Source organism: Aedes albopictus, chromosome 1 (assembly GCF_035046485.1).
Source record: "Aedes albopictus strain Foshan chromosome 1, AalbF5, whole genome shotgun sequence".
Classification (NCBI taxonomy): domain Eukaryota; kingdom Metazoa; phylum Arthropoda; class Insecta; order Diptera; family Culicidae; genus Aedes; species Aedes albopictus.
The window spans coordinates 40,853,150-40,867,920 of NC_085136.1; the positions used below are offsets into that span (position 1 = coordinate 40,853,150).

The following is a 14,771-nucleotide window of genomic DNA, read 5'->3' on the forward strand; positions in this document are numbered from 1 at the left end:
TTTCTCTACCAACCGGAAGAGCGGTGGACAAAGCAGGAAACGGTAGAAACGAATACGTTAGAAGAAGTACGGGCGTGTCACTTGATCCACAATAGCGCACCTGAAAAGCCGATGATTGACGTGGATCGTATTTCCCGATGAAAAGTTCTTGTCAGGACGGTAGCGGTAGCATGCGTGTATCGCTTCAAATCCAACTGTGATAGGAAGCGGAGAGGTATGGCGATTGAGGCGGTTCCAGCACCACCAAGGGTGCGAAGCGTAGTGAAGACGGCGATACCAGCGGTGGTGGTCCCACTGAAGCGCGAGGAGTTTCAGCGAGCGGAAGCGTACCTGTGGCGGTCGGCGCAAGCCGATGCCTATGAAGAAAAGGTCAGAATTTTGACGAAGAACCGAGAGCTTCCCCGCAGCGAGTGGCAGCGAATCGAGAAGAGCAGCAGTCTGTACAGTGACAGCCTTTTTGGACGAAAAAGGGATACTTCGGATGGAAGGCAGAGCGGCTCAGGGTTCTTTCCTTCCTTACGAACTTCGGTTCCCGGTTATCCTGCCGAAACGACACCCCATTACCCGGAAGTTGTTGGAGCACTACCACTAGCAGGCGACTCACGCAAACGCAGAGACCGTGGTCAACGAGGTCCGGCAACGGTTTCGGATCCAGAATCTTCGAGCGGAACTGAAAGCGGTGATGAAGGCTTGCGTTTGGTGCAGTACGAAGAAGTGTGCGCCGAAGATTCCGAGGATGGCTCCCCTCCCGTTGGCGCGTATTACTCCTGGCTGGCGGCCTTTCAGCTTCATTGGGGTGGACTATTGCGGTCCGGTCGCGGTCACCGTTGGACGCAGATCGGAAAAGCGATGGATCTGTCTCTTCACGTGTTTGACGACGAGAGCTATTCACTTGGAAATGGCTCAAAGATTGACGACACAATCGTGCTTGATGGCCATCCGGCGTTTCGTGTGTCGGCGGGGCAAACCCGTAGAATTCTATTCCGACAACGGAACGAACTTCCAGGGAGCGCAATCCAACATGTCGCCCTTTTTGTAGATATCCATTTGGCAGTATTATCAGTCTAATTTTTTATGTACGGCTCAGTATCATTTTAAAGAACTTCCATGCAATCACTTTAACAATCCAAAGTCGTTTTCCACAGAACGAAATCGTATTTTGTATTCCTTTGATTCCTCGAAATTCTCTCATTGGTGCAGTTGGGTTTCAATAAATCAAGGTTTCTCATATTGAATTTAAGCCTTGCACAAAAGAACACTTTAATTGCTCATAATTCTTCTGGATTTTCGGTCGCAATTTGTCTCTAATACCCCAAGCGATTAACATCGCCAGAAGGCGGCCAAATTGATCAAATGAAAAGATATAGCTCTGCACTGGACAAACCGAATAAAAATCGGCGTCATCTTTTGTTATCGGTCATTCCGCACATTAGCAGCTCTGACAGCAATAAATCTTGCCATACTCTAGCTATAGCTCTAAATCTTCCCGGTGAAAAGGTGCATATCCGTCGGTTCAATTTGCGCGCTGCCAAACTGTTGTATGACTTGCCATTTTTTGTGTGTGTTTGGCCAACAAGCAAGCGGGAGGAAGCAAATAAATTTCCGATGCTCAATTTTTGTTGTTTTCTGCTTGACTTCGAAACCGAGTCCACGCTAGATTGCTCCGGCTGGCTGCCAGGATAAATGCTCCCATACATTAGATTCTAATCTATTTAAGTCGGCGAATTGAATTGAATCGAAGCATGATGGGGCGAGGGAGGATGGCGGCGGCGGTAGGAAACGAATCGAGATGCCCGGCGAGGAAATGGCCAACGCTATTTGTTCGCTGAACCGAATGAAAGTCATTTGTCCTCTTTTTGGACGATGGCGTCGTCGTTGTTGGCGAGTCGGGACGGGAGTCCTGTTCCGGAAATGAGATAAACAACCGGAGAGTAGTGAACTGGCGAAAAGAATTGGATTATCCCACCATCTTCAGGCTTCCTGCGTGATCTTGGCGAGTGTTTTATAGATGTTATGTAGTTTGAAAGCTGTATCGGGTTAGGGTGTACCCAGCATTTAGTAACCAGCAAATATTCTTTCTAATATTTCATTAGATATTCTCTCTAAATTTTTCGAAAGATAATTTTAGAAAATGTTGCATGGATTGCTTCAGCAATTCCTTCTTGAGTTTTTTCAGAAATCCTCGAGAGATTCCTTTAGAAATTCAACGAAGGCTACATTTAGAAAACCATCCGTGAGTATCTTTATAAATTTCTCCATTAATTATTGAAAAGCCCGTAGCATAGTGGCTACACGTTCACTTCATAAGTGGATGTTCATGGGTTCGATCCAAGACCCGGCACTTGCTCTTCCCCCCGAGAGCGGCTGGCATCTGACACTCTTCAGAGCATATGCTCCAACGGACCTGGAAACCTAGACATCGACTAACGGCAACTCATAATGGACCGCCAATCGGACTGGAAAAGAAACACCAACATCCAACATTAAAGGATTACTTTGGGAAATTCATAGTTTTCTTTTGAATTTTTTTTTGCAAAGTTCCTTAAAGATTACTCCAGAAATTAACTAATAAATCTTCCTTTGAATCCTTCCGAATGCGCCATCAATTTCTATTATTCTCAGAACCCGACTAGAAAATTGTAACAAAAATATAACATAATTATAACAAACCATGTTATTTATAACTCATAGTGATATAATCATGTTCAACATCCTTGGTGTTTTCAAAATACTATAACTCAATTATATCACATTCTGTTATAAATGTTATTTGCTAACTCATTGTATTATAATATAGTTTAGAGTCATCGATAAATATTACAAAATTATATCAAATTTAGATAGAAACTAGTAATCCAGAGGCTTAAATTCATATCACATTCTGTTATAATTTTTATCTGATTATAACAGAATACAGGGGATAGACAAAATGATCGGGACAGGCAAAATTTTCACTTCGCGAAAAAATTTCAAATAGCTGTAACTTTTCAAAAGGTGCATCAAATAATCTCACCTCTTTACTGTAAGATGATCAACTTATTGTGTATCAGTGGTCCAATTTTGGAAAAGATCGGGCTATTCTGCACGAAGTTATAATGATTCTAGAAAAAGGTGTATTTATCCGATAGCCAACTTTGAGCTGTTATATCTCCGGATTCAATGAACCGAATGCAATGAAATTTTGACCAATTATGACTTATATAATGAGCTATAGAAAACCTTTAACTGAACATAAAATTCTCAACGTGGAAGAAAATTATAACGATTAGATTATGTTTTTAATAAAACACCAAATTATTCAAAATTTTAACATTGTTTCAAAATTCAAGATGCTTATTATAGTTCATTTAAATTCTCTCAAATTGAGTTGAATATAAATATGTTTTGAAGGAAAGTAACAACATAGCTGGTAATAAATTTAAAAAGTAATGGGATGCATATTAAAAATAGACCAATTTACTAAAAAATCATAAAATAAACTAAATCGCTATAACTTTTTCGCTAGTTGAAAATTCCAAATTGAGTCAAATGTTTTTCAGAGCTCATTATATAAGTCGTAAATGGTCAAAATTTCATTACATTTGGTTCATTGAATCCGGAGATGTAACAGTTGGCTATCGGAAAATTATACATTTTTCTAGAATCTTTATAACTTCATGCAGAATAGTTCGATCTTTTCCAAAATTGGACCACTAATGCACAACTAGTTGATCATCTTACACTGAAAATTTGAGAATATTTTATGCACTTTTCGAAAAGTTAAAGCTATTTGAAAACTTTTTGAAACGTGATAATTTTGCCTGTCCCGATCATTTTGTCTATCCCCTGTAGGTTATTATCTTGATTTTACCGGTGTACTTTTGGTTACAATTTTAGTTATTTTAACATCATCCTGCATCTAGTTTATAACATAATAAGTTATCAAAAAATATTATAACATCATAACACAATATGATATAAGCTTGTTATAATTTTCTAGTCGGGAAGGTCTTCCATGGATTCTTTTAAAAAGTTCTATTAAAACATCTTCATTCCTCTAGAATTTTCTCTAGAAGATCCTCCAGAAATTTCTTTTAAAAAATCCTCAACAAAAGCTTCCATGGGTTTGCTTCATGAAATCTTTCCGAAATCAGCACAAGACTTCTTTCAAGAAATTATCCACGGATGCCTTCCCACACTCCTTCAGAATTTCTTCAAAGTTTGCTCCACAAATTCTTCCAAGAAAAGATTTTCCTAAAAATGTCTTCAAAAATTCTCCATGAGATTTCTCCATAAACTTGTCGAAGAGTTCTTAAAATAAATCTCCTATGAATTCCTTCCAAATCTGGTGTGTTTCTTAAGAAATTCCCCCAGAAGTTCGGTCAAAAATCTACGAAGGTTTCTTTCAGAAACTCCTCCAGTGGTTGCTTCAGAAATTCATCCTGGGACTCTTCCCAATTACTTCCTTATGATATTTTCTCAAAAACTAATGCAAAAATTTCTCCAAGAATCCTTTTATATAGATTTTCACTGGTTTCTTCTGAAGCTCCGTCAGAAGTTACTTTTGATTTTTTTTTCTAGGGATTCGTTTATAAAATCCTTCAGAATTTTCTACATGGATTGTTTTAGTCATTTTTTCCATTTTTTTCATAAATTCTTTTAATGAATTCTTTCGGGCATATTCGAGAGATTTCAAAAGAAATTCGTACACTTCTCGAAGATATAAGTGCATTAGAGATAAGAGATTAAAGCTTCAATAGTACATCCAAGAAAATTCCTAGAGAAATACTTTCAAAGATTCTTGCAGAAATTCTAACAAGAATTTTTAAGAAATGCTTCTGTGGTGTCGTTGAAAATATATCCACAGATTGCTCCAGGAATACTTCATGAAAATCCTCCAAAAATATTATTTCCATATTTCTTAAGATATTAAAAAAAAATCTCAACATTTTTCTACGAATTCTACTAAGAGTTTCTAGAGGAATTTGTTGAACTATTTATCAAATAACATATTCAGATATTCCTCCTGGAATTCTTACAAGAAATTCCTTGGGAATTCTTAAGTTTTTCCTCTAGAGATTCATACAAATGTACTTCCAGGGATTCCACGGGGATTCTAATGAAAATCTTTTCAGGAATTCTTTCAGGGATTCTTTCGAGAATTCCTGCCCGGATTCATTTTAAAATTCCTTCAGGAATTTCTTCAAAAAGTTCTCCAGAGATTTTTTGAGTATTTTAAGATTTTCCCAAGAATTTCAGCGAAAGATTTTCTCAAAAAAATTTCAAGGAGGCTTTCTAAACCTCTTTAAAAATTTGTGGAGGGATTCCTTCGGAAATTCTTCCAATAGTACCTCCAAGAGAATCCCTAGAGAAATACCTACAGAGAATCTTGCAGAATTCTCACAAGGGTTTTTAAAAGAATTGCTTTTGTGGTTCCGTTGGATATATATCCTCAGATTGCTCCGGGCATTCTTAAAGAAAATCCTCTAAAACTTTTATTTAAATATTTCTTTTGAAATTCCTGAATTTTGAAATTCTTGAATTCTTGATTTTTTTTTTAATATTTTTCTCTGGGAATTCCACAAAGAGTTTCCAGCGGATTTTTTTCAACTGTTTACCTAGGAAAATCTTCAGAAATTCCTGGAATTCTTTCAAGGACTTCCCCGGGATTTCTTCAATTCTTCCTTCAGGGATTCATACAAGTGTACTTCCAGGAATTCAACTGAAATTTCTTCAGGAATTCCTTCAGGGATTTTTTCTAAAAATTCTTTGGAGATTTCTTCAGTACTTTAAGAATTTTTCATGAATTACAACAAGGGACTTCTTCAAAAGATGTTTCGTGCAGTTTTTCTTACGCTCCTCTAAAAATTTCTTTAAAATACGTGAAGAGATTCCTTCGGAAAATCTTCCAATAGTACCTCCAAGAGAATTTCTTGAGAAATATCCTCAGAGATTCTTGCAGAAATTCTTTCAAGGTTTTTTAAAGAATGGCTTCTGTGGTTCCGTTCGAAATATATACCCAGATTGCTCCAGGAATGCATCCAGAAAATCCTCTAAAAATGTTATTTAAGTATTTGTTGAGGAATGTTTCAGACAATTCCTCAATATTTTTTCAAGGAATTCCACAAAGAGTTTCCAGGGGAATTTCTTGAACTATTTATCTAAGAAAATCTTCAGAAATTCTTCCTGGAATTCTATCAAGAATTTTCCTGGGATTTCTTCAATTCTTCCTCTAGAGATTCCTACAAGTGTACTTCCAGGGATTTCAAAGAGATTTTACTGGAAATTTCTTAAGAAATACCTTCAGGGGTTCTTTCAAAAAAATCTCTAGAGATTTCTTCAGTATTTTGAGATATTTTCATGAATTTCAACCAGGAATTTCTTAAAAAAATATTCATGGATTTTTTCTGAAACTCTTCTAAACATTTCTTTTAAATTTGTGAAGAGATTCCTTCGGAAATTCTTCCAACACTACCTCCAAGAGAATTCCTAAAGAAATATCTTCGGAGATTTTTGCAAAAATTCTTACAAGTTTTTTTTTGAAGAATCGCTTCTGTGATTCCTTTGGAAACTATATTCACAGGTTGCTCCAAAAATTCTTGCAGAAAATCATCTAAAACTGTTATTTAAGTATTTGTTGAGAAATGTTCTAGAAAATTTCTTAATATTTTTTCTAATAATTCCACACAGAGTTTCAAGGGCAATTCCTTGAACTATTGATCAAAGAAAATCTTCGGGAATTCTTCCTGGAATTCTTTAAAGAATTTCCACGGGATATCTTCAGTTCTTCCTCCAGAGATTCATACAAGTGTATATCCAGGGATTCTACTGAAAATTTCTTCAGGGATTCTTTCAAAAAATATCTCTAGAGATTTCTTCAGTATTTTGATTTTTTTTTCATAAACTTCAACAAGGGATTTCTTTAAAAGATTTATCATGGAGTTTTTCTGAAACTCTTCTAAACATTTCTTCAAAATATGTAAAGAAATACCTTCGGAAATTTTTCCAATAGTACCTCCAAGCGAATTCCAAGCAAAATATTTTCAGAGATTCTTGCAGAAATTTTTTTCAAAACATTTTTCCATGAATTGTGGTTTTGTTGAAAATATATTCACAGATTTCTGCAGGAATACTTCCAAAAAATCCTCTAAAAGAATTATTTAAAAATTTCTTTCTGAATTTTACGGGAAATTCCTCAATTTTTTTCTGGGCATTCCACAAAGAGTTTCCCAAGGAATTTCTAAAACTATTTATCCAATGACACCTTCAGAAATTCTTCATTTAATTCTTTCCAAAATTTTCCTGGAATTTCTGCAGTTCTTCCACTAGAGATTCCTACAAGTGTACTTCCAAGAATTCCACAGGGATTCTACTAAAGATTTATTCAAAAATTTCTTCATGATTTTTTTCAAAAACTTCTGCCCGGATTCATTCTAAATTTTTTTCAAGGACTCTGTTCCGGAGAACAAGAAGCTCTGGGCCGTTTCTTTCAGCAGCTCGCAACTCGATTAGGTTGGTGCGAAAACAGCTTTTAGCTGGAAATATATTTGTTGTATTCACAATTCTACCATGTCTTATAATACTCACAATTTTCGGTTTCGAGCGTTTTAGTTCTTCGCTTTTGCCTCAACGTTTTGTCCTTTGTGTAGTTGGTGTGTTTGTCACAATCTGTGCTATAATTCTAGGTTAAGTCGATGTAACTAGTTTTAAGGAACAACTTACTGTGATATATTTGTGATACAATAGTTTTAGTTTTATGTGTAGTTCAATTTAACGATATTCTTGAATCCAAATTTTAGCTACAATACAAATTTTAGATTAAGTTCAACAAATTTAGTTTTAATAGGTTTAGCAAATCCAATTTCACCTTGCACGTTTCTTTCCGCTGCTTGTCAATGCGACAATAGATTTTGACAAGCTTCTCCCTAATGACAGCTGTCAAAGGGCCTGCCGAAAAGATCAAGGGGCCAGTGATGCCAGTTGGTAACATCCTCCCCCCCGTAAAACTGGCCATCGGATCAGTTTTACCCATTTTAGCCACTCTCTCTCACCTCCAAGACCGCCAATTTGGACACAGGCCTTCTCATCAACCCCCTCGCAGTTTGTACTATGGCCTGACGAATCCGTTGATCACTCCCAGCAACTACTTCCTTGACACGCCCGCGGATCCATTCGTTCCGTGTAGTACCGTCGATTACCAAGACGAGATCTCCTACCTCGATAGCTTTCTGTTCACCAAACCACTTGGTTCGTTTGGTCAACGTCGGCAGGTACTCTCTGATCCAACGTTTCCAGTAGGTGTTCAAATGCTGTTGAGTTGCGTTCCATGTTGCTTCAACCGCTGCTGCGGTTTGCTTATGTTTTTCCGATGTCGTATCTGCAGCGAAGTCCTTACATTCGATGTTCTTCAGCGGCAAAAGAAAATGGTTAGGAGTAAGAGCCTCGCTCTCCGCAGATTCCAGAGGTAGATACGTCAACGGGCGGCTATTCACTATGGACTCAGCCTCAATAACCAGGGTTTGCAATCCTTCGTCCGTCAGTTTTCGATTGCCGTCATAAGCAGCAAACATAGCCGTCTTTACGGAGCGCACCATGCGCTCCCACGCGCCACCCATATGAGGTGCTGCGGGAGGGATGAACAGCCATTTCGTGGTTGTACTTGTAAATGCACCAGCAAGGTTCTCATTTATAATCGAGATCTCCTTCTTCTGTTCATTCAGCAGTCGAGCCGCCCCTCGGAAATTGGTTCCATTATCCGAGTAGATCTCCAGGGGATCTCCTCGTCGGCATATGAAGCGTCGTACACATTCAATGCAGGAATTTGTCGTTAAGCTGCACACCACTTCTACATGAACCGCCCGTATCGTAAGGCAGGTGAATAAGGCGATCCATCTCTTGACGTTGCTTCGTCCAAATTTTACCAAAAATGGACCAAAAAAGTCAAGTCCTACGTAGGAGAAAGGGCGGACATATGCAGCAAGTCTTGCTGGCGGCAGAGGAGCCATCCGAGGAATACAGGGCTTCGCTTTGTCGATTCTGCACCGCAGGCAATTTTGGGTCACCTTTTTAACCGTAGGGCGCAATCGCGATACGTGGAAGCGTTGACGTACTTCGTTAACAACAGTCTCAAAATTAGCGTGACGGTATTTACGATGGTATTCGTCGATTAGTAGTAGTGTCAGCCGATGTTTTGGTGGAAGTATGATGGGGAACTTCATTGATAGTGCCACCTTGTTAGCTGTTTTAATACGACTATCCACTCGTAGAAGCCCTTGCTGATCCAGGTATGGACATAACGAGTGAAGATCGCTTGATGGTTTTATTGGGGATCTCCGATCAGCTGCCAATGCTGCCATTTCGTCCGGAAACACTTGCCACTGCACCGATCGGAAAAGTGTGATTTGCGCTTCCTGTAGTTCCTCCTTGGTGAGTATTCCTTGACGTATTGGTACACCGCTGCACTTCAGTTTAAGATTATTGGTGAATCGCAGGGCATAAGCCACAGTCCGCAGCACACGCTCCCACTTAGAGAATCGTTGATAATCGATTTCTAATCCAGGTACAACGACCTCACGATGAACGTGACACGGACGGAGTTCTTCTTCTGTTGCAGTAGTCGTAGAGATGAACTTCGAACTGGGCCATTCCTTCTCGGGTCTGCGTAGAAATTCCGGCCCTTTAAACCACTCACTTTCTGCTTGCATGCAAGGTCCTTTACCCCACTTTGTAGCCGCATCTGCTGGATTAATCTTTGTAGGCACCCACCTCCATTCATCTGCATCAGTCAGCGTAAGAATCTCTCCGATCCTGCAGGCTACGAATTGCTTGTAACGCCGGTGATCTGCATGTATCCAAGCCAGAACAGTCGAAGAATCACTCCATAGAAATCGTTTCGTAGTAGTTATCGTGTGCGTGTCGATAACGAATCGCATCAGCCTTGCTCCCAATACCGCTGCTTGTAGTTCTAGTCTTGGTACTGATAGAGGTTTCAGGGGTGCAACCTTGGCTTTGGCCGCAACCAGGGCGCAATCCGGCATTGTGCTTGCTGTTACTATTCGGAAGTAAGCGACTGCCGAGTAGGCAAGCTCACTTGCATCAACAAATATGTGGAGTTGTAGTTCTTCATAGCTACTCATGGTAGCTTGCCGAAAGTAACAGCGAGGTATTCTAATTTGGTCGATTGTTTTCACCGCATTGATCCATTTCATCCAGCGATTCCAGATGTCGTCACCAACGGGCTCATCCCACTGCGTTCCAACTCGCCAAACATCCTGAAGGAGGATTCTGCCATGCACTAAGACCGCACTGAGTAGACCCAGTGGGTCGAAAAAGCTCATGAGGCATCTCAACATTTGTCTTTTGGTAGGTTGTACGTTGCTGTCCATCAGTTGTTGTATATCTTCTTTCAGTTCAGTAGAATAGCACAGAACATCATCTCTCGTATTCCATAGCATTCCCAATACGCGTTCGCATTCCGATCCTTTGTCCAGGAACAAATTTTTGGTTTCATCTGTGCTGCTTTCTCCCAGACCTTCCAGAACCTGTTTTCCGTTGGTGAGCCAATTTCTTAACTGGAATCCTCCTCGGCTGTGGATCATCCTAACTTCCTGTGATACTCGTAGCGCTTCCTCTTCATTCTCGAAACTATCCAGGTAGTCGTCTACATAATGGTTGTCTACGATTGCCTGGACTGCCTTCGGATAACGATCGGCAAACTCTTCCGCATTCTTGTTTTTTACAAATTGTGCTGAAGCTGGCGATGATGATGACCCAAAGGTTGCTACGTTCATAAGAAAGATCGTAGGCGGCCTGGAGGGATCTGTCCGCCACAAAAATCGCTGGGAATGCCTATCTGTTTCGCATATTTCAATCTGGTGAAACATTTCTTTTATATCGGCTGAAACGCCAATCGAGAACTGCCGAAATCTTGACAGAACCGCCGACAACGACGCCAACTGATCTGGTCCTTTCAATAGAAGGGAATTCAGTGATATTCCCTCAACACTGGCAGCAGCATCCCATATGAGCCTTACTTTGCCCGGTTTTTTGGGATTAACTACTGCTCCCAGTGGCAGATACCATACCCGCCTGGGATCAGCACGATCGAGTTCAGCTTGAGTTGCTGCCCTTGCGTAACCTTTAGCTTGATACTCCACTAGTTGGCGGTGGATGTTTTCTTTCAGTTTCGGGTCACGATTCATCCTCCTCTCGAGGCATTCGAGTCTCTTCAACGCCATATTAAAACTATCAGGGAACTCGATTCTGTCGTACTTCCACAGAAGCCCTGTTTGGTATCGCCCGTCTACCCTTTTTGTGGTTTCCTGGAGAATCATCCGGGCCCTTTGATCGTCTGTTGATTCCAACGCCACCTCTGATTTCGCCCCAACGTCTTCCACGGTAAAGTATTCCTTCACCAGATTATGCAATTCTCGATCCCCTACACAAGAACAAGTGTGCACATTCACCACATTCGACGATGAACTGTGGTCTTCTCCTCCGTAGATGCACCATCCTAATCGGGTCTTCACCGCAACCGGCTCGTATCTTCCACCTTCTTTCATGTTCAGCGGCACAGTCAAATTTAAGTTGTCCACGCCCACTAACAACCGCGGTACAGCATTCTTGTAACTGGTTATCGGCAGACCTTTAAGGTGCTGGAACCTCTTGACGAGATCGCCATAATTTAAGTTCTGACTAGCAAGACCAAGATTCTGCACTGTATGGGCAATCATTTCCATCCGTTTCTTGTCACCCGTTCCAGTTATCGATAGGTGTACTACCTCCGAGTTGGATTCTGATCGTGTCATGTTAGCGGTCCACGTCAGACAAAGAGGCATCGATGATCCCCTAATTCCTAGTTCATTTATAAGCTCTTCCTCGACAAGCGTGAATGACGAGCCGTCATCGAGAAATGCGTAGGTCTTGACTGAAGTTTTCGGGCCGTAGAGCGTAACAGGAACAATGCGGAATAACGTAGATTGCTTCGCGGGTCGATGAGTGTTGTTGCTTGCGGTTCCCTTGGGCGTTCCATCATATGACGTCCTGGTGCTTCGATCCGAGTGCAGGAGAGGATGATGACGAAACTCACACCCTCCGACTCCACAACATCTGCTGTAGCGGCAGCTTCTCCTCCCATGAGCGTTCAAACAGTTACGGCACAGTCCGTTGGACTGCACGCACTTCCATCGGCCGTCCACGGAAAATGATCTGAATAATTCACATTCTGTCACACGATGCCCTGATTCGTCACATACACAACACACTCTATCTTCTTGCACCTTTTCTTCTCCGTTTCCGTCATGGGCGTTGATGAATCCTTTTGGCTTCCCTTTGTACTTGTCCGATGTACTCGGTTTGAGTCCGGCAGCATAACCCGTCACTTTTGTGGCTGAAATCACGATCGACGACATGAACACACCAAAGCTCTGCAGGTTCACCTCCGGGCATCTTTGCAGAAAGGATGCCCACTCCATTTTCGTGTGGGCAGGGAGCTTCTCTACTAACTCCATCAGCAGCGTTGGATTAGAGAGATGAGTATGCTGACCAGCCGCTTCCAGATGGTCGCAAAGACTTTGAACTGCCATACCGAACTCTATTAGCGTCTCGAGTTTTTCTGCTTTCGGGGCTGGAACCGATCGAACCTTCTGAAGAAGCGCATTTATCAGCAGCTCCGGACGTCCATACAGTAACTGCAACGTGTTCAGCACCTGGGGAACAGTATCCGGAAGCAACAGGCGGCTCCTGACAGCCTCATACGCATCACCTTTTAAACTCCGTTGCAAACGAGCAAGATTTTCTGCACTGGTATAACCACACGCGAGCGTTGTATTGACAAAACTACTTATGAACATGGGCCAATCCGCGGGATCACCATTGAACGACGGTAAATCGCGGGGCATCACTTGCCTTGCGGCTAGCTGCGAGGGGGTGGGAATGTATGACGGCGTACCCAAGGATCCCAAGGCATTGACAGAGACTGGGTATATGTTTGCCTGAGTTGGAAGGTTCAAATTATTGAAATTTGGGCAAGTGCCAAGAGTGGCATCAAGTTTTGGCACATCATTGGTAACTTTGTTCCATTCCGAAGTAGAAATTTGAATGGATTTCGCCGGCTGCCCTGGTTGCAAAGGGACAGTTCCAACGGAAGGCATTTCAGGGGCCGTAGGGTGGCCTAGGTTGGTATTGCCGAACCTTTTCGTAATTTCTTGGATCCACTGATCGTAATTTGAGGTGAGAGTTTGATTTTTGAGCGACTTACCTGATGGTTTTTCGGGGGGGAGAGGAGTATCTTGTTTACCTTTTTGTAGGCTACCTACTTCATCATTCCCAATCCTGGTAGAAGAGAGATCTTTGGGCTTCGATTTAGGAACCGCTCCCGTATATCGAGGCGGCGCTTCGGAATTAGACGGTTGCTGATGAATCCGAGTAGGATTGGCCGTTTGGAATGCCGCTTGCACGGCCGCTTGTACCGCTGCGTTGATTGCCGCTTGCATTGCGGAAGAAATAGCGGCTGGGTTGAGGGAGGTTACGTCCTGTACATTTCCCTGGCGATGTGGGTCGGTAGCTGCAGCTGCTTCCCGGTCGGCTATTTGACCTTTGGCGCTAGTCCCGTATCCGCCGTGTGCTTCGACCCATTCGGCGGTCCGTTGATCGTCACGGCGGTCGTTTACCTTTTCTTGTTGTAGTAATTTCCTCTCCTTTTCGAATGCTTGTCGTTCATTCTCGAGCTCCTGCCGAGCCTTTTTAAACTGTTCTTCCATTTCCCGCAGGCGAATTTGCATCGCTGCTACCCTGCTGCTAGATGAGGATGCGCGAGATGACACACTGACGGGGGAACAAGCTTCACACGTGAACGACCGGTCGGCTACTGAGTCATTTACGCCAGCGCACAAATAATGCCACCAGGCATGACAGCGGTCACACTGAACGTAGTTGTCGTAGGAGTCAGGTCTGTTGCAATGGGCACAACTACCCTGTTTTTCATTTTCCACCGGTTCCTTCGGTGCTCCATTGTCCGCAGAGGCCATGACGAAAATTCTAAAAGGTTTTGTTCCGGAGAACAAGAAGCTCTGGGCCGTTTCTTTCAGCAGCTCGCAACTCGATTAGGTTGGTGCGAAAACAGCTTTTAGCTGGAAATATATTTGTTGTATTCACAATTCTACCATGTCTTATAATACTCACAATTTTCGGTTTCGAGCGTTTTAGTTCTTCGCTTTTGCCTCAACGTTTTGTCCTTTGTGTAGTTGGTGTGTTTGTCACAATCTGTGCTATAATTCTAGGTTAAGTCGATGTAACTAGTTTTAAGGAACAACTTACTGTGATATATTTGTGATACAATAGTTTTAGTTTTATGTGTAGTTCAATTTAACGATATTCTTGAATCCAAATTTTAGCTACAATACAAATTTTAGATTAAGTTCAACAAATTTAGTTTTAATAGGTTTAGCAAATCCAATTTCACCTTGCACGTTTCTTTCCGCTGCTTGTCAATGCGACAATAGATTTTGACAAGCTTCTCCCTAATGACAGCTGTCAAAGGGCCTGCCGAAAAGATCAAGGGGCCAGTGATGCCAGTTGGTAACAGACTCTTTTTGAAAAATTCTCCAAAAATTTCTTGAGTTTTTTAGGATTTTTTCAAGAATTTCAGCAAAATTTTTTTTCAAAAGATATTTCATGGAGTTTCTTTGAACCTCCTCAAAACAATATCTATAATGTGTGTGAAGAGATTCCTTCAGAAATTCTTCCAATTATACCTCCAAGAGAATTCCTAGAGGAATATCTTCAGAAATTCT

The 14,771-nt window shown here is 41.4% G+C and overlaps 1 protein-coding gene across 1 annotated transcript; it reads right to left on the minus strand.

The window, feature by feature from the left end:
* Positions 1-8,012: 8,012 nt before the first annotated feature.
* Positions 8,013-14,550, minus strand: LOC134288304 (uncharacterized). Its single transcript, XM_062852704.1, has one exon. The coding sequence runs from the start codon at positions 14,004-14,006 to the stop codon at positions 8,013-8,015; it is 5,994 nt and encodes a 1,997-aa protein (XP_062708688.1). The 5' UTR covers positions 14,007-14,550.
* Positions 14,551-14,771: the final 221 nt, after the last annotated feature.